At 28.2% G+C, this 20,552-nt stretch overlaps 2 protein-coding genes across 2 annotated transcripts; one reads left to right on the plus strand and one right to left on the minus strand.

The window, feature by feature from the left end:
- Window positions 1-3,852: 3,852 nt before the first annotated feature.
- Window positions 3,853-5,380, plus strand: LOC114180251 (probable galacturonosyltransferase-like 10). The gene has a single exon (XM_028066538.1). The coding sequence runs from the start codon at window positions 3,959-3,961 to the stop codon at window positions 5,069-5,071; it is 1,113 nt and encodes a 370-aa protein (XP_027922339.1). The 5' UTR covers window positions 3,853-3,958; the 3' UTR covers window positions 5,072-5,380.
- A 3,125-nt stretch (window positions 5,381-8,505) lies between these two features.
- On the minus strand, window positions 8,506-12,522 carry LOC114182468. Its single transcript, XM_028069343.1, has 5 exons — window positions 12,035-12,522; window positions 10,542-10,812; window positions 9,663-9,761; window positions 9,290-9,504; window positions 8,506-8,715 (listed from the first exon to the last, which is right to left on the minus strand). Exons 1-5 carry the CDS (start codon window positions 12,439-12,441, stop codon window positions 8,640-8,642), a joined length of 1,068 nt encoding a protein of 355 aa, XP_027925144.1. The 5' UTR covers window positions 12,442-12,522; the 3' UTR covers window positions 8,506-8,639.
- Between the last annotated feature and the right edge of the window lie 8,030 nt (window positions 12,523-20,552).

Consider the following 20,552-nt stretch of genomic DNA (forward strand, 5'->3'; position numbering starts at 1 on the left):
AGTTACAATATTATGTGTTAGTTTTATGGACTTAGACCCATCTATTTGTAGTTTCCTATTTATAAGTTCATAAATTTATGTGTTCAGAGCTCATTAAGGATTCATTCTATGTCTCTTTTTCTTTTATATTAACACGGTATTAGAACCATGAGTTAGAATCTACCATAACGAAGTTGGTTGTTTGTTAAGTCTATTATTTCATCCAAGTTATCAAAACATCATTAATGTGTAGTTTCATAATTTAAAACTATATGTCTTGGTGAGGGAGTGTTGGAAGTCCTATATTGATCAGAGATCAGACCAATTTACAGTGTATATATAAGTAGGTTTAAGTCTCATCTAACAAATCGATATTGTAAAACTCCGATATTGTAAAATTATGTTAGACTTAAAATCTGATTTATAGTATGGTTATGCTCAACTTCAATTATATGAAAAAATAAAACTGATTTTTTTTTATTAAGTTCATGTAAAGTATATGCTTAGGTGCTTACATATTAAACATGGTTCTAGGTTTCCATAAGTAATTTGTATTAAAGTAGCATTGGCTAATAGCAAGAACTTTTTTGTGGCCAAAACTAATGTTGATAGACAAAACTATAATAGGACCAATATTTTGTTCAATTCAAGAAACTGGGTTGTTAGTGTTGTCTATTATTCTTTTTTATATTTGTGCAGTTAGACATTGACTAAGCACAACAAGTCTTGCAACTAGCCATGTTATGTCTAATTAATTATCGATAAAATCAATGAATATTTTATGTTATTAACATCTTGATTAACATACATTAGTCCATTCTATCTTATGATTAAATTTAAGAAATCATATGACTAAATCTTTTAATCATGGTTTAAGACCTAACATGAAAGTTAATCTTTCTACTACCATAGTTTTAGACAGACATTCCATGTTCCAGTTGCAATTTTTTCAAACATATTAGTTAAAGAATAAAACTATATTTTCACCCTCTTTATTTTGAGGATCCAACAAACATTCTTAGTGAAATTACACTTTTATTTTTCTTTTCATTTTTTATCTATGGTTTTGATTTACTACTCTCTTTTTTCCACAATTTTACTTTTTACATTCAGAAATTTCCGAGTTTTTGACAATTGCTTGATTTTTGTTTATATTTACTTTTTACTTTACATTTAAATGGACTGAATACTTTTTTATAGTACATTAAATGGGTATATTGATTCTAATATTCTCAATTAAAAAATAAATAAAAATAGGGATTTACTAAACTGAACAACTAAAATCGAGAAAAAAAAAATTAAGAATCTAAAACACGAATTGGAAATTAAAGAGGAGACAAAATTGCAATTTAGATTTATTTTTTTTAAACTAGCTAAATGCTTTTATTACGCATAAATATTGAGTTTATAATTTGAAATTTTATATTATTATAACTTTCAATAATTTATAAATTAATTTCTATTTTTTATAAATATATGTTAATAGAAATATTCTTTTTACTATAGATATTAACAAATATTCGAACTATATATTCACAAATATGATTTAACCATGATAGCTTGTAAATATATTTTTCATGTGTAAATAACTTAAATATGTACACAATTTTATATAGTAATAAATATTTAAATTATACTTTTATTAAAAAGAACATGTTTCTGCAGTAGATAAGATAAAATTATAAACACTTATATATATATATATATATATATATATATATATAGTTCACAATATAAATGATCTAACATTAATTTTGTGTTAATTATGAAATCCTAAATTAAAACACTCTAATTTATTTAAATCGAAAAATAGTTATTCATTAGTCCTGTTAAAAAAATCCATGTTGAGATAATTTGATTCACCAAAATACATATCGAAAAAGGGTTAATTATATGATATAATAAAAATAATACTAACATTACATATCAAAAAAAATGCCACTTTCATTTTTATAATATTTAATAAGCATAAGCACGCAGCACGTCGAAATGTACATAAAATTAGTCAGACAAGTACAATGGTTTTCCGTTTGTACATCGTTGACTGTTATGCTTTGACTTTTGACGAATTTTTGTGGCATGAAATATATAACTTAAATTCTAGAAAAGTGTAATATAAAACACGTTTTGTTGCATTGGAAACAGGCATGGAAAGAGACAAGAAAGAGTGATATATTATTTTAACTGTTAAAAGTTTAACATCCTTTCAAAAATCAATTAAAAAGATTCACACACTCAATCATGGCCGTAAGTTTAAATTCAAAAATCGAAGACTTTACATTTTCTTATTTTTAAGATTACTCTCTAAACTATCATTGATATATGAATTATTTTTGAAAAAAAAAAAACTTCAATAAGAACTTCTAGAAACGAGTTTGTAAAAATATTTGTATAACTTTTTTTTTAATTTTTAAAAGGTAAAAATATTTTTATTTATTATCCCTAACAAGCTCGGTAAAACCGAAAGAATGTTCTTCTTTTGTTTTGAATCATAATCTTCTACATGGTTGAAGAATATTTTTCCATAGTGGAATATTGATTTTCTCTGAAGAATATATAAGTTTATTTTATACGTTTTTATCTTTAAAAGACGTTCAGATAAAAAGAGGAAAAAATATTTAAACTGTCTTAGACCTCGAATTTTAAAGGTTAAATATGTTTTTGGTCCCATCATTTTTAGTTAATTTTGAAATTAGTTCATTTTAAAACTTTAGACCAATTTAGTCCTTTATTTTTTGAAATACGTAAATTTAGTCTTTTTAATCAAATTTTGTTAGGTTTATTTGATGTTTCGTACACATTTCAGAATTATATTTGAGTTGTTTATATTGTTTGATACATTTTTACTTTAACGTTAAGTCAAATACTATTATGAAACACGTTTGAAATATCAAATAAACTTAACAAAATTTGATTAAAATAACTAAATCTACATTTTCGAAAAATTGAGGATTAACTTGATCCAAAGTTTCAAAATTGACTAACTCCAAAATTTACTAAAATTGGACCAAAAACAATATTTAACCAAATTTTAAATTATACGATACTATTGGTATTGTAAGAACTGTGTAATTCTTGTCTTATAAATTAATTTTTTAAGATTGAATTACACTATGACATTATCAAAATTATCTGAACTTTATCTACTTCAGACAATTACCATTGATATTTATTTAGTGATACACTTAATATCATCTGAACTTTATCTACATCAGACAATTACCATTAATATTTATTTAGTGATACGATTAATATATGTATATATCTTTGTGAAAAAATATATTAAATATCCACAATAATTATAGATAAAATAAATTTAAAAAGTATAAATAAATATAAATCTCATTTTAAACACCAATTTTATAAAATTAACTAAGACCCGAAATCTATTTCTTAAAACTCAGATAAAAACGTGAAGATGGGAATCAAATTTGAAATTTCTTAATATGGTTGATGAACTTGGACACGTTCCTTGTATCCAACCAAGAATATTAAATTAGATACGAATTGTGCAAATTAATAAATAAAGTGTAATGTACTGTGATGAGAATTCAAAGCACGTGGTCACAGTGCTATCTGACTTCAATGCATTATGAACCAAACGGAAAGTGGGAACCGGTTTTTGTTTTTCACTCAAAAAGTGGAAACGTTTTAGCATCCAAAGTTAATTCAACCAATGTTTTTCATCTTCACCTTTTCGATCATACAATAATTCAACACAAAGGTAATAACAATAGTAGAAACACATAACAAGAAGGTTCCTTGTACAACTTCTTTTACTGGGTAACACGACATCCCAAGAAAACGCGTTTATTCACCAAAAAACGCGTTTCAGTTCTTGTGTTCCATTTGTTTATATATGTATATAAAAACATACCCTTTTGCCTTTTCTCTTGCTTTGTCAAATCCAATTCTCTCAGTTTCTCTTTTCTCGATCAATTTTGTTCAAAAGGGTAGTGGTGAACAGTGAATAATAGTGATGTTTCTGTGTAGAGTTTTTGTGCTTGTGTTCTCAGCTTGCTTTCTTCTGTTTCCAGCCAATGGAATTAGATCTTTTGCTGGTTATGAAACTGAGGTTGAAGTTGGTTCCTTTCTGCAATTCAGAGAGGCCCCAGAATACAGAAACCAGAAAAAGTGTACTACTCTGCTTGATTCAAGCAATGTTCCAATGGCATCATCATGTGATCCTTCACTTGTGCATATTGCAATGACCATTGATTGGCACTACTTGAGAGGGTCCATTGCTGCAGTTCACTCTGTGTTGAAACACACTTCCTGCCCTCAGAATCTGTTCTTTCACTTCATTGCATCAGATGCAAGATTGGAGAGCAGGGATGAGTTTGAAAGGATTGTTCAGACCTCCTTTCCTTCCTTGAGATTTGAAGTCCATGTGTTTGAGGAAAGTCTTGTTAGCAACCTCATATCTCCTTCCATTAGGGAAGCACTTGACAACCCTCTTAACTATGCAAGAAGTTACCTGGCGGATTTGCTTCATCCCTGCATTGAGAGGGTCATATACTTGGACTCTGATGTTATAGTTGTTGGTGATGTTCTAGAGCTTTGGAAGGTTCCATTGGCAGGGTCAAGGGTGATTGGTGCTCCTGAATATTGCCATGCAAACTTCACCAGATACTTCTCCTATGAGTTTTGGTCCAGTGCTGAGTTTTCTGAGGTGTTTGAAGGGAAAAGGCCTTGTTACTTCAACACTGGGGTGATGGTGATGGACTTGTGGAGGTGGAGAGAGGGTGATTACACAAGAAAGATTGAAAAGTGGATGGAGATTCAAAAGGAGAGAAGGATCTACAAGTTAGGGTCACTCCCTCCTTTTTTGTTAGTTTTTGGTGGTGATGTTGAGGCTATTGATCATAGATGGAACCAGCATGGTCTTGGAGGGGACAATGTTAGAAACAGTTGCAGAACTTTGCATTCTGGTTCTGTGAGTTTGCTGCATTGGAGTGGTAAAGGGAAGCCATGGACAAGGCTTGATGCTATGAAGCCTTGCTCAGTGGACTTTCTCTGGGAACCTTATGATCTCTATATACCCTCTCAGCATAAGAGAATTGCTTCTGCTACAATGCATTCAACATTTTAGCACATAATTTTATATTGGTTTATCTGATTCATTTGTTCTGATATATATTTTTTTGTATAGACAGAACAATCAAAAGATTTTGTAATGTTTGTTCATACTTTTTCAATAGTTTAGTCACAGAGAATGTATCACAGGAACATGTTGATGCAATTGGATAAACTGAGTTTAGTTTTCTGGAGCTAAGGCACTGATGCTCTGAAACAACTAATAAGCACTGTTTAGACAAAATTTAGATGTACTTTCTTCCAATCAAAATTGAAGTTTTAATTGGATAATTTTCACGAAATAAAAGTTTTCGTTAAAGGATTATGTAAATTATAAAGAGAAAAATTTACTTGAAGAATTTTATTATGTTGTTTGTGTTGCTTTTCTATCAAAAAATGAAATTTCATTTTCATTAGTTGTATTAAATCATTCTCTCAAATTTCAGTTACGATTAAAGAATAGCATAAAAACATTTCTTCGTTTAGCTTACGAGTTACAAGGACGTATAAGTTAAAAGGAAATGAGATAGGCATTTAATAGATTATTGTTTCGTATATTTTCTTAATTAAAATAAATGAATGAAGTTATATAAGAAATAATCTTATTACTTCTACCTCAAAGTTTTAAGAAGATTATAATTTTTTACTTTTTCTTTGTTGTATATTGTTCATTTTTTTTAGTTTAGTCACTACAAAATTCTCAATTTTACACTTGAATTCTTGATAATCGTTTTTAAGTGTAAATTTCTTTATACATGGTATTACTCAAGGATTATGGTTTGATATTATCCAAATGTCGATAAATAAATCAAATCAACTCGATCTAAATTCTTCTCTAATGAACTAACAAACTCTTAATTGTTATATGAATTAGCATGTTTTATTATTTATGAATCCATTATAAGAACGAATTTGATGAATAGTTCATTTATTTTGTGAATTAATGTCATAAATATATTTAAATCACTAAATTTCTTTTTAATATATATATATATATATATATATATATATATTTCAATCAAGAATTTGTGTATTTCTCTCCAATAATCATATTTTTTATTTAGAGATGAAATGGTGGATAAATAAAAAAGATAAAATAGAGAAGCAAATAAATGAAGAAGAGAGTGGATATGAATGAATGTAAATTGCAATAAAGTAAATTACCATGGATATGAAGGATTATTTATATTTTTACTCCTTTTGTTTTGTGGTAGTTACAATACAAATAAAATAAAAGAAAATTTACATAAATGAAGTAACGCGCTTTTAAGTGCCTGATATACCAAATGTAACACTTCTTTCCATGTTTTGTGGTAGTTATTATAAATAACTTCTTTCTCAATCTAGTTTCAGATATTATCTTAATTGCACTTTTCTCTATCTTAATTACACTTTTCTCGATGTCTCTCTGTCTCGATCATGCTTCTCATTATGTCTTGATAACACTTTCTTCCGACCCCCTTCCTCAATCTTACACGTTTCGATACATTTCTCTTTACCATTTCATTCACTTCACTCCCTTGTGTCTATACGTTTTTGTTTATTCGATTCAATTCATTTTTCGATGTCCTCAACACATTGATATAATTGTCCTTAAATAAAAGTATCTTTTAATCATGATTATTTTAGTAAGAAACACGATTTGCTCAAAATCACTTTCATACAAGGATTCTTAAAAGAAATTGATATTTTTAACTTAAAATCCTTCAAAATAAAATACTTTGACTAGTAGGACAATGACTTGTTTGAAAAAAAAAATCATTAATTGTCCAATGTATAAATAGTATAAAGAGTGAGAAGTGAGAAGAAATGAAAAAAAAAAGAGAATAAAGAGAGGAGATAATTAGATAAAAAAAGAAAAAACTATTAGAGGATAAAACAATTGACTTGATGATTTTGGATGTTAAGAATAGATTTAAGATGATTAGTTGATTAAGTTCACGTTCTAATTCAAAGAGTATAATTTCATGATTAAATAATTGATTATTAAATTAGAATGTTTGTTGAGGAATTATTTTGAAATAATTTAAAATGAATGCAACAATAGTAAATAATAGGAATCTGAGTAATTTACAAGGGTTTAAAGGGGGAAGAAAATAGTTAAAGTTGAGTCCCATCATTCGTTGTCATTAGTTTGTCAAGACCACAACAAACACACCCGTTAAATAATATTAACTATTATATCAGTAAATTAAATTATCGTGTTTTAATGTAATAATTTATGTAAAATTTAATATTTTCATAAAAAAATAATATAAAGACAAAATATCACAAATATTACCTAAAATATAAAAGTTAAAATGTGATTAAATTCTAAAACTATTATAAGAGGATGTTGGTCTAAATTATTGCTCCAGTGTTACAGAAAAAAGATATTTATTTTATTGTGGGTCACAATCCTTTTCTCTGAAAGAAAAGATGCTAGTTATTACTTAGCTGTAAGTCATAGAGAAAAGAAAAGATACAAATATGATTATATGACATTACAACCCTACAAAATTAATCAACTATGGCACATGTCAAAACATAGAATATTGGAACAATGAGTCTGCTTTCACACAACAAAACCTAAACAACATTGGCCAAGCCAAATTAACATCACGTGCTTCATTTGGAATTGTAGTTCGATGGAGGGATTTTGATTTAGATACTCCAAATTTAAAACCATTTTTTAGTTTTTTTTAATATTGAAAAAATAATTAAATTTGTCCTAAAAATGCGGTATATTAAAAGTAATTTTAACTCTCTTGTATAATTTGTATTATTATTACCTTTTATTTTTTATGAGGTTGTGAAATATTTAGGAATTATTTGGATAGGAAGAAAATTATTAAGCTATATTATATTTTGAAAAGATGGATAAATCAATCCTTTAAAAAAGTGCACAAATAGACAATACAAAACAACTAATCCCTATTAAATTATTACATTTTAAGAATTTTTTTCAAATTCCTCCTACGCATTGAATATGTTGTTATGCAAGTGATGCTAAATCTAATTGTCCTCAAGGTTCTGAGTTCAAGTCAATTTTTTTTTTCATAACTTAATTATGTATACAATATAAATAAAAGGAATACATTTTGTTGTGATCATTTTTAGAGTTATTTTTTAATTAGATAATTTTATCTTCTAATATTATAATAATTACATAAAAAGGATAATATTTTGTAACTGATATCTAGTATATATATCTGAAAGGTGAGAACCTATAACCCTCAATATTCATTCTTACATCAATGATTTAGATTAGTTTTACTCAATCTAATATTAATTATTTAAAAAAATAATAATAACTTCATACAACCTAAGAATATCCTATGAAATCTTTTCTTCAAATAGACTAATACTAAGATCCTTGCATAACATCTTAAGCAGAATGAGAATGGTGCTGTATTCACATTCAACCGACTGGGGCATCCTTTAATGCTTGGTATGATGAATCAAGAGAGAGAGAGCCAGAAGCAAGGAGATTATTTATTTCACACTCAGACTTTTTTCATTGAACGGAAAAAAATTTATGAGAAGGGAGAAGGGATATAAATAAAAAAAGAGGAAGAAAAGAATATACATGTCTATCACCTTCTCTATAACAGTCCAACAACACAACTTAGATGCAGTCTATTTTCCAACCCTCTCAAGTGGTGACCCAATAACATACACCTGCCAACACAAATAAATCTCCACATCATTACACACAAGACTAAATAATCTAAAGTAACAAGGACTCTACTCATTAAGAAAAGTCTTACAAAATGTATGGACGATTTTAAGAATCATGCATATCATTGTTCATAAATTGGGTCAAATTTTGAGAATCATGTACATCATTGTTCATAAATTGGGGCAAACAGGCCCGTTCAATTCAACCAGTTTAGGCTAAAGTCACCAGTCCATAGGGACGAAAAAACAATGGTCAAAAACCAGTAAAAGAAACGGTTTTGAATCAGGTTTTGTAAAACTGTAGGACAGTACTTTGAACCTTATATGCTTTCATCTAACATATTTTTTTAAATTTTATATTAGTTTATTAATAAATATAAATATTACATACAATAAAAGATCATTTCTTTATTATTGATTCGAATCTTATTTGAAATGTGAATGTGGTGTTTTCACCGGTTCAATGGATAATCCAGTTTTGATATCATTAATGTATGTAATCAATTTTAGGAAATGAATTGCTCGAATTTACGCTAACAGTTCAAATAGAACGATGAAAATAAAATATACTAACCAGAAAAGCAACTTTGCTAGGTAATCCCGAGAAGTGGCTAATGTATCACTAAACTCCTCACCACTGTCTGAGTGATTGTCCATGTTTCCTTCCACTGATTGTTCCGTTACATTAGAGCTAGCATCATCTACAAAGAATCTTCTCAATATGTTCCGAACAAGTTGGTTAATTATATCCTCCACTTCTACTGATGAAGGCCGAGACATTTGAGTCACCTGCCACACAAGTTACACAGCACAAGATTCATAAAGTCAAACAAGTGACAGTGACTGAATTAATGGAAATGAGGGAGAGAGAGAGAGGAGGGAAGGGACTTCATGCAAACTTTCAACTGCAAGGAAATACAAATTAAACACAAGCAGCGATACATTACCATATCAGGATCTAGAGACCGAAGATATTCCAACAAATTGTTCCAGTTTCCCTTGTCATGTTCTAATTGCATCATTTCCTTCTTTTGGGCATTCAGCTCCTGAAAACAAAAGGCAACATATCTACGTCAACTTTCATTCTTTGAGCTTTCCTATTAAATGACCCCAGAGTTAAAAAACACTTCTTCCGTCCATTTGGAGCACTGACTAAAGAGACTGAAAGTAAAGCCAATCCTTAGACTGTCACAAAAGGATCAGTGCCTTCTTACCCATTAAGTAGATTATGCCATTGTAAGCTTTCAAAAGCCAAAAGAAGCATTCCTTTTAATTCTTGCTGAAAGAAATTTCCTTTGTGTTGTCTTACCTTAATAAGTCTCGAGGTACTTGAAGCAAGTCTCACTATACTTGGGGGCTATTTGGATGGAGGATTTTAGAGCAGAGGCGTAGGAATGAGTAAGTTTTTCTTCATTTTTTCGTAAAAATCCCCCTTGATTGCGAAATTTTATTAAAAAAAATGACAAAAAAGAACAAGTTCCTTCATTATTCATTTTAAACCATCATCATTTCATAATTCTCTCAACTTAAAAATGAAAAATTATCTACTTCCCTTCCCCTCCATATTCCCCCATCCAAAACAAAAGTGACTATCAATGGAAACCTTGATGTTCCACGTATAATTGGAAGGAACAGAAGAATATATTTTACATGTTCTAAATAATAGTTCATTCATCAAATATGAGATCCTTGTTCCAAATTCCAAGTACTCCAACTCAAAATCCAACTTACAAGACACACGCATAAGAAGCAAACATTTACAAATGCAGCTAATCAACAGTCACTGTGTTTAGAAAATTGGACTAAAGAAAAAGAAAAAGGGCTACCTTCGTCACACTTGTCAACTCAGACTGCAACTGCTGGATGTAACTCAAAGCTTGAGGAGGCAAATCACCGAACTCTTTCAGGCTACCGTTGCCACTGCATTTTTCAAAATGATTAACAACCTCCATTTTCTCATTACCCTCTGCTTTTGCTCCATCCTTCACCTCCAAAACCCCCGAATGCGTTCCACCATCCGACCCCTCATCCCTGGTACCAGATATATCCAGATTCCTTGTCAGAGACATCCTGTACTCTGCATTCCACAGAGTATACCTAACAAGGAAAAGAATAAAAGTTCAATCAAAACAAAATCCTTCAATCTAGCACATAAACTATCAAGTGATTGCCCCTCCCAAAATCACATTTTCACCGTGTTATTATCTTAAAAAACATTTAACTAAATTTATCATACATTTTTTCATTGTTCAATCTGTCTTGAACGTTGACGGATAAACTCCCATGAGACGAAATCAATTTGTGCACTTTTCCCATAACTTCTACAAAAATTCTCTTATCCAACTTCTTCAAAATTCAAGGTGCATAGTTTCATTTTAAATTCTAGGAAAAGTATAAATTTTTTTCTTAATATAAATCTCCATAACCACTTATAGAATAACAAAAAAAGGTATGCATTGATCTTCCCCAGTTTTGTTTATGCAAGAAACTCAATTTATAAAGAAATGCAACTCAATTCGTTTTCCCTTCTCCTTCATAAGTGCTTATAAACTATTTTTTCCAAACAAAACAAAGACTTGGAAAAAAAAAAAAAAAAAAAAACCCACAAGAAACTAAATTGACTTGAACCTTCCGTGAGCTAATGAGCTAAAATGAATTAAGCTCGTGATGATATAAGAGAAGTAGTTCAGTTCATGTTACCCTCTTATTTTATGAGATACATCATAAAATGAATTTTGTTCTCTTGTAACCTAAAATCAATTCGTGCAAATGTCGTTTACAAGATTTCTCACATCTAACTTCTTTGAAACATGAAATACACAAGTTGATTTAGCCTTGTTAGCTCACAAGAACGGTTCAATTCACTGTACCTTCTTATTTTCTTCTTTTATAAGTGCTCAAACATGAAATACATAAAATGAAATAAGCTTATATCTCGTAATCTAAAATCAATTCATATACAGATTGATTTGAGCTTTATTTTCTTATTTTCTTCTCTTACGAGTGCTAAAACATGAAATACATAAAAATAAAATGAATTAAGCTTCTCTCATAATCTAAAATCAATTCATGTACATGTCTATTACAAAATCTCTCTCTAAGTTGATTTTAGCCAGTTAGCTCACGAGAAAAGTTAAATTCATTTTAACTTCTTATTCTCTAGGTCTACGAATGTTTAGGGAGAAATACATCGAAAACAATAATCTTACACTTGAACAGATTTGGCCACGAAATTGGTACTAGAGTAGCAATTAAATTGAACGATAAATGAAATCTCAAACAAATTAATTAGAGAAGAGAGTTGTTGTTCGTTCGTTACCCGGTGACGATGGAGGAGAAGAGGAGGCGGTGGAGGGGGTGTTTGGAGACGGTGACGGTTACGGCGAAGTGGTCGGAGGGAAGAAGGCCGAGCATGGTGGAGATGGTCTGCTTCATAGAGTCGCGCGCAGCGGGAGACACGCCCTTGGAGATGGCGGAGTTGTCGAGGGGCTCGATGCGGCGGAGCATGGCGGCGATGACGGTGAATCCGCGGTCGAAGTTGCGTGTGGAGACGGCGTCGTCAGAGAAGCCGTCGACGACGCAGTAGAGGAGGAAGCGGCGGCGGCGTGTGAGCGGAAGGAGGTGAACGGAGGAAGGCGGAAGAGGAGGAGGCTTGGGAGGGAGAAACTGAAAGAGTGACCGGTCGGTGACGCGGGGGTGGATGACGGGCCGAAAGGAGAGTGCCATGGAACCGTGCAACCGCGGGTGAGGTAAACCCAGCTTATCTTTCTTTCAATCAGCGTTTTTATTCACAGAGTGATCTTCTTCTGTTTCTGATTTGTTATTACTTCTCTACTCTACCAAACGGTTCAGTTCGGTTCGATTCAACCGCTCTCATAATGAACCGGATTTGCAACCGTCCATTATTAATTTTAAGGAACAAACCACCAATTTAATCTCCGAGATTATCTCTCGCAGAATTATTCATTATTTCTTTGAACTAAGAGATTTTTTTTATATATATTTTAAGGTTTTATATATTTTTAAAAAAAAATTCATTTATTTTGGTATTTTTCTCATGTTTATTATAATCACCTAAGTCTTACTAGAGATCAAATCGAAAATAAAAAAAGAGAGTTGATTTTAAAAATATAAATAAAACCTAAAATATTTATTTTTACATAGTATCACGGTAGGCAGGTATAACTAGAGACGTTAAATTAACCATTTATTCTAATTTAGTATGTAATTTAATTAGTTTATTTTAATTTAATAATAATCTACTTAATCAGTTTTAATTCTAGTAATACAAATTTGACATGCTTTTGAGAAAATAAAAACTGTAAGTATATATCGTATTGACCATTCTTTCCAGATTTCTTGCTAAATTTTATTTAAAATAAAATTTGTTGTATAATTTTTTTATACAATTTCATACTTTTTATAGTATTTTTTTAGTTTTCATTGTACAGTATTTTTTGCTTTCTGCTGTTTGTTGAGCAATTAAGTTTTGATATAATTTTCATTAAAATATGAATTAAAAAAATGTTCTCCATTATTGCAAGTTGCCCCTGATATTTGACATAATTACAGATTCCCCTTTACACCGATTGTTCTGAATTTGAGAAGAAGAATCTTCTGATGCTTGCTCTTTCTTGCTTCCCAACCCCAAACTACACATCCAACTCACAATAATTAATGAAGAAAGTACGTAGAAATTGAAAAAGAAATAATAGTCTATTTTGTAAAATTGATTTTAAAATAATTTAAATATAATTATGGACATATAAAGCTCTTTACAAAAAACTTAAAAGGGTGTTTATAAAGATATAATTTGTGATTTTAATTGTAGTGAATATAATATTTTGCTAGAATATTATTAGTTTATAATTATATCTATTACACATTAGTAAGTATCGTTTCTGGGGATCAAAAGAAATTAAAGATCAAGGTTTTTCTCCAAAAATTAAAAAAAATATATATATATAAGGAAAGGATAATTATGTTTGATAACACAGAAGAAGATGATGATGAAATTAGAATCTGAAATTTTGAAGGGTTGAATCATTGAAAGAAAGAGAGTATATGAAATGAAAATGAAATGACATTAAAAGGAAACAAAAAGTAGGCATCTAAAGTAGGTCCCTTTACAATTCCAAACACCAATAAAACTCACTGAATACTTCAAAATGGACCACTTTTCGAATCTCAAATTGTGGCTTATATTCATTGCTAACACCAAACATCACAAATAAAACAATTTTAATTTTCAATAAATAGTAAATTTAATTTATACAATTTTAACATTTTGTTAAAATTAAGTAAGTTATTGAAACTTGATAAGGTTTTTTTTTTTAATCTCTAGAATTAACTTATTTTTATTTCATTCTGTAATATGAATATTTAAGTGATAATTATATCGTGAGAAATGTTAGGAATGCATGTTAATTAAAATTTATTAAAAGTGTTTCGCGTACAGGGACCTAACACCTATCTAAAACACTTAATTTGTCTTAACTTCCTTCACGGGATGCTTAAGTAGTTCAGATCCATTCGAGTAAAAATAATTAATGTTGTAATAAATGTGAAGTAGAAATTCCTACCAACTTACCTTGGCTTCTATTTATAGTTGGCTCCTATTTATAGTTTTTTATATGGCCTGTGATGACCCAATTGCTTCTCAAACTTGACTACTGACTTGTTTTACTTTAATATTTAGGTTTTACCTTTGGTCTGCCCAGTTGACACTGTTGGACATCTTGCTAGCCGATCAGCCATGTTCTTGCACCCCAATAGTTGGATGAGAACGGCAAATCATGGCCGATGTTTGTCGACACTCACATTGAGAAGGATTTTAATGTGATTTTCAATTACCTATGATCGACTGACAGTAGCGGACGACCTTCGGTCGCTTATCCTCGAACCGCTCAGTTGTAAACTCTCTAAAATTACTCTAAAGATATTATCACATCAACAACCCACTGAATTGTCCGTCTGTAACAGACGGCTTTGAACCACTTATCCTTGAACCGCTTGATCGAAGATCTGGCCAAAGATGTTAATAGTTCATATGATACAAAAAGTTAGCAACATTTAAATCCCACAACATTTTATGAATTTTTTTGGTAATTTTACACTTTTCAATGAATTACAATTTACGACCTGAGACAAAGTGCTAGAATAAAAAAAGAGTTCCAATAGGTTGAGAACCATATTATTCAATACAATTATCCTCCAACTATTTTTATTATCTTTTAGTCATGATTTAATTAAATATCTCAATTTAATACAATTTTTTTCTAGAACAAAATGTTACCAGATAATACGTTTCTAGCATTCTTCTGATACTATAAAAATTATAATTTGAGTGTTAGATTTTAATTCGTAACTCTTCTCCCATTGATACCAGTGGTGATAATTTGAATTTTTCAAACATGACTTTGTACAGTGATTTATTTGACCTAAATCACAATTTCAGCAAAAAAATTTAATGATATAGCAGTTTGGCAAAAGGGTTTTTGTTTTCTTTCTCTCTCAAAAATTAAATGTCAATTACGTAACATGAATGTAGTTGTTAAAAGCTGTCGAGTAGTTGTTTAAGTTTTGAATTTTCCATCTTTAAAACTAAAGTTCATAATTGTTTCTTATTATGTACTTCAATGAATTTCTGAAAAGAAACGTTGATGAAAAAAAAAACACTAAAAGACTTAATTTTTTTTAAATATCTATATTAATTAAAGATAAGATAAGCATCCTCTTATAAACTAATTTTGTAAAATTAAATTAAATTCAAATTTTATTCTATGAAAAATAATATTAAAATTTTAAAAATTGTATATCCATGCATATTAGATGTAGTATATTTTGAATAAGTGTTCAAATTCCTTTAATTAGTTGTTTATATACTATATAGGAAGCTTAAAACAACACTGCATCAAACTTTATTTAATATATATTTTAAAATAAAAGTTTATTAAGTTTTAAGTCTTTTATGAATTTGATTATTTATAACTGAGTATGTATTAAATTTTTTATATTTTCAATTGATTTATTTTGTCAGTTATCTAAATGATGTGATTGTTACATTGGTTAGTTACATGAAATATAAAATGATATTTTTATTAATGTATAAATATTTTTTATTATTTTTATTGAGAATGTATTACATAATGATATCGTTATATTTTTTTGTAACTTCTATGATAAAGATCGCCAGCATCTTATTTTCCGATACATTTTCTATAAAATTTACTTGTTGTGTTTTATGTTAACTTAAACCACAAAATCTTATATTTTCAACCGATACAATAAAGTAATATGAAGAAATAAAATAATAATTGTGCCACCACTTACTAAAAAAGTTAAAAATTAAAAATTAAAAATTAATTAAATACTATATTTTTTAATATTCAATAAAATAAAATAAATTAACTAAAAATATGTTATCATATATTTGAAACTTCCGCATTGGTTTCTTTTTCATAATTTACGTACTTACAATCACATTATTAATAAATTTTTTTATGTTCATCTTGTAATTTTTACGGTTATGCAGCAAGCGATTAGGCCCATTAAAAAGTTGTGATTAGACTTTAATTTGAGCACATTCAACAGTGTTCTGATAAAATATAACATGATGGGACAACAAGTTCATGTGTTTACCGTTCTTAGTGTCTTTAACTAAATAATTCTAAGTAGTTCATTATCAATGCAATTATAATAACATGATTAGAAAAACAAAATTTAATATTAATCAGTGGTATGTTTGTAGTATCGATTTCCTTTAATCTTATCCATTGATAGGTGTAAAGTTGATTTAATACTTGAAAGTATTTTATGTATAATTACTTAATGAATTAGTTTTATATAATTCAACACTTATAGATTAAATTTATGTATTTCTTGTGTGAGATTTGTTTTTAGAGAAAGAAGCATGTTTGATATATAATTTTGGATTTTACGATCCTTATAACGAATGTTGTTTCAGATATAGAAACGAAGTACTTATCTCCAACATTCAATTTATCCTTAAAATCATTTTGTACAACTTTTTTACCGTTCGATCTCTCATTCTTTCTCTCGTTCGATTTCTTTTAGCTTTTACACGTTCGGTTGTCCAGATAATCAAGGTACCTGTCTAAAGCTCTGATGCTTAAGTCAGATAAAATCTGTTCAGGTTAGTGCAATTAATATTGTAATAAATGTGAAGTAAAAGTCCTCAGGAACTTACCTTGAGCTCCTAATCATAGTTTTTAATATGGGCTCGTGATTGGGGTTATCTTAATCATGGCTCAAATATTTTTTAAACTTGATTACTGACCTGTATTACTTTAATGTACTTATCTTACTGATTTAGTTTTTGTGCAACCGCCCGACCGGAGGGTCGTGCGTCCTAGTGGAGGTCCCCATAATTGTGTTATGGAGACAAAGTTCAATTGGAATGAACTTTGGGGATCGTTCGGTCGCGAGCTCTCTTAAATCACTCCGGAAAAATTGTAATATTAACAATCCAAGGGATTGTTCGCCTATAGTGGGCGGCCTTCGACTGTTTGTCCTTAAGCCGCCTGACCGAATGTCTGACTAGAGATATCAATAAACCATACAGTACAAATGTTAATGGATATAATAATTCATGAAGTTAACCATGTTTAGAAGATATTTATTCTTCTATAAAGTAATCAAGTTTGTTAATGGAAAATTAGTTTTCAATAGTCAAAGAGTTTCTTTTAATTTGATCTAAATTCATCTTTATTTGATCTCCTTGATATAAAGCAAAAGGGATAAAGAAGAGAAGACGGTGAGATTTGAAATTAATAATTTTTTTAAAAAAATGTATGGTAATTTTAATTTAATCATAAAAATTAAATAAAATTAAAGTTATTTTTCTTAAAACTAAGTTCTATTTCCCACATTCACATTTTCCTTTTCAAGTAAGTCTCACCATGTTATTATCAAGATTGCAATTTAGTTGGTTACATTTATTATTAAAATATAATATAGTTTATGTTAAAAAAGTTGTATATCACACTTATTTTATTTAATAGGAAACTCTTACCAACCATGTACGTGAATTCTGAACTTTTCTATATATATATATATATATATATATATATATATATATATATATATATATATATATATATATATATATATATATATTTGTGTGTGAGTATTTATTTATATGTACGTATCAATCGCCGTTTGAATAATAATTAGTAGTTACTTTAGAATATCTTTATTAATTTATTAACAATTTAGAGAAATTGGAAAAAAAGATTTTAAAAAATTAAAAGATTTATTAGACCATATTAATCTCTTTTTTTTTTCTGTCAATAATGTTATTGATAAGCGATGTATTTACTTTTTTTTTTCTAATATTGAATTTTTGTCAAATAATTTAACTAATTTATTCTTAGTGAGATCTGTGCATTTTTATTTCACAAAACTTTAATATAAAGTTTATCCAATGAATTGAAATTAATATGATCAGAACAATGTCATAATATATGGACTTCGAGACTAATATATTTTAATTACTAATTTATTTTTAATTTATTAAACTACATATATTATATACTTAAATTTCAAAATCTAAATTTAAGAGACTGAATTAAATTTATAAGGGTTAAATATATTTTTATCCCTTAACTGAAAAAATTAAAATTGGTTTTTTTTCAAAATTTTTAACCGAAATTTCTTAAGTTTATTTCACATTTTAATGTATCTCTCGATTAACATTAAAGCAAAAATGACGTATCAAACTATATAAATAACTCAAATGTTATCATGACATGTAAACAATTTAAATGTTAACATGACACGCGTTTGAAATGTCTAATAAATTAAACAAAATTTAGTTAAAAATGCTAAATTCATACATTTCTAAATATGAAAACTAAATTGGTTCAGAATTTTGAAGAGAATAATTTTAATTTTTATCGAAAGTTAAGATACTAAATATATTTAACATTTTTTTTAAATATTAAACAAAAAATCTTAATTTTAAAAAAAAATTAAAACCTTCTAGAACTAATGTTAAGTAAGAAATTAAAAGACTAATACAATATTCATTTTAAATTTAAGATACTAAAAAGAAAATGAAATTAAAATACAAGAAAATATCTTTACAAACAGACAATTTATAGATTCAATAAATATCCTCTTATCTAGGCTTTTGGGTTACATTTTATTTTCTTCACCGTAGAATTTATAATGATTGAAAGATAAGAGAGTCTTAATCTGATTATAACATAGGTGGAAATGAAATATAATATATGGTCAATGATCAAATGATAAAAAATTGAACTTTCCTTTTTATCAAATTCAAAACATAAAGCCATGTAAGAAACAAACACATAACAATGTAAAAAATGTTTTTGTTTTATCTTTTAAATATTAATGTCAATCACAATATTCATTTATTTGATTTAATTTAGACCGAAGCGAAATTGACGATAAAATTAGATAATTTTTTAAATTAGCACAAACTTGATTGCACTGTTCATATCTTTGGGTGAGCCTGACCCTAATGGGCCTTTGTTAAATGCACCCCCTTTTGCTAAACACACATCTCAAAATTTCATTCTACTATTTCATTCGTTTGTAAAAGTAAACTTACTTTTAGTATGTCAAGATCAAAATTTGTATGCACATGAGCCTTTAACCAATGAGTTTAAGTATTAAAAAAAAACATATTTACATGTTAAAAATATAAATATAAATATAAAATGTCAGAAAAATTAAGTATGAGTCTAAATTATTTGTTGTATAAAAATAAAAAATTAAACATCATGTAAAAGAAAAACTTATAAATTTATTGTTTAAAAACTTTTAGTTAAAAATGATATCAATTTTTTATATAAATTTAAATGAAATCTATTATATATATATATATTTAACTCTATCCTCTTAAATAAATAAGACAAATCTTTTTTGTTTTATATGAAAAGGTCTTTCATGAGAAAGTAGAATAGGAAAAATGTATTTCTCAATAAAAGTCTTTCATATTATAAATGTAAAAAAGAAGACTTCATGAAGTGTGGAATGTGATATGTGAAGTTATTTAAACCAAGTTTCCTTCTTAAATATCTTTCAGTCATTCTTTGAATTGACTAGACTTTGCATTAATTTTTCTTTCTCAAGAAAATGCTGTGATTTTCTGAAAACATAATAAACCAAACATATGTTAAAACACTTATAATTCTTTTCTTCATTTTTTCCTTTCTGTGTTAGAGAAATTTGTCCAAACATATTAAAAGTGTCAAAAAGTAATAGATTATATATTAAAAGTAAATTGTAATTCAAATCTTTTTTGCTTAAGTTGTCCTAAGTTTCAATTTTAGTTAATGACTTTTGGTTTTGGAAATAATTTATTTAGACTCCATGTTATATATGTAACAATCAAACTAGGACAAATATAGAAGCACTAAATAAAAATGCATGTATATAAATAAATATGCATACATCATATAAAATAATTACCAAACATATGGGTTTTGTTTTTTGTTTTTTCGAAAAGGAGAGATAAATTTCCGAAAATCTAAATATACGTGTCTCATCTAAATGTGTTAATATACAGTCATCAATATTACTAAAATAAACACAAACAAAACGAAGTTACACATAGTTACACGAAGTTCAAAATATTGCAACAAAATGTTTTTGTCCAATACAATACTTAAGCCATGAAGAATTATCAAAGTCGAATAAGATCACTTGAGTGATTAATCAATGAAGAAAGATTTTGTTAAATAAGATATCTAAATGAAGAATGATGGTTTGTAAGGTTATAAATAAGAACTTAAGGTAATGCATTGTAATTTTATTTTTCAAATTGTGTTTGTCCTTTCCCTATCTTC

This window comes from Vigna unguiculata, chromosome 4 (genome assembly GCF_004118075.2).
Source record: "Vigna unguiculata cultivar IT97K-499-35 chromosome 4, ASM411807v1, whole genome shotgun sequence".
In the NCBI taxonomy this organism is placed as follows: Eukaryota; Viridiplantae; Streptophyta; class Magnoliopsida; order Fabales; family Fabaceae; genus Vigna; species Vigna unguiculata.

Excerpts from the sequence above, each read along its gene's own strand:
- LOC114180251 (XM_028066538.1), top strand. The coding sequence starts at position 3,959 with ATGTTTCTGTGTAGAGTTTTTGTGCTTGTGTTCTCAGCTTGCTTTCTT.
- LOC114182468 (XM_028069343.1), bottom strand. The coding sequence starts at position 12,441 with ATGGCACTCTCCTTTCGGCCCGTCATCCACCCCCGCGTCACCGACCGG. Across the intron at positions 9,505-9,662 it reads GGTCTCTAGATCCTGATATG|GTGACTCAAATGTCTCGGCC; the intron begins GTAATGTATCGC and ends CTTGTGTGGCAG. Across the intron at positions 8,716-9,289 it reads CTAGCAAAGTTGCTTTTCTG|GTGTATGTTATTGGGTCACC; the intron begins GTTAGTATATTT and ends TTGTGTTGGCAG.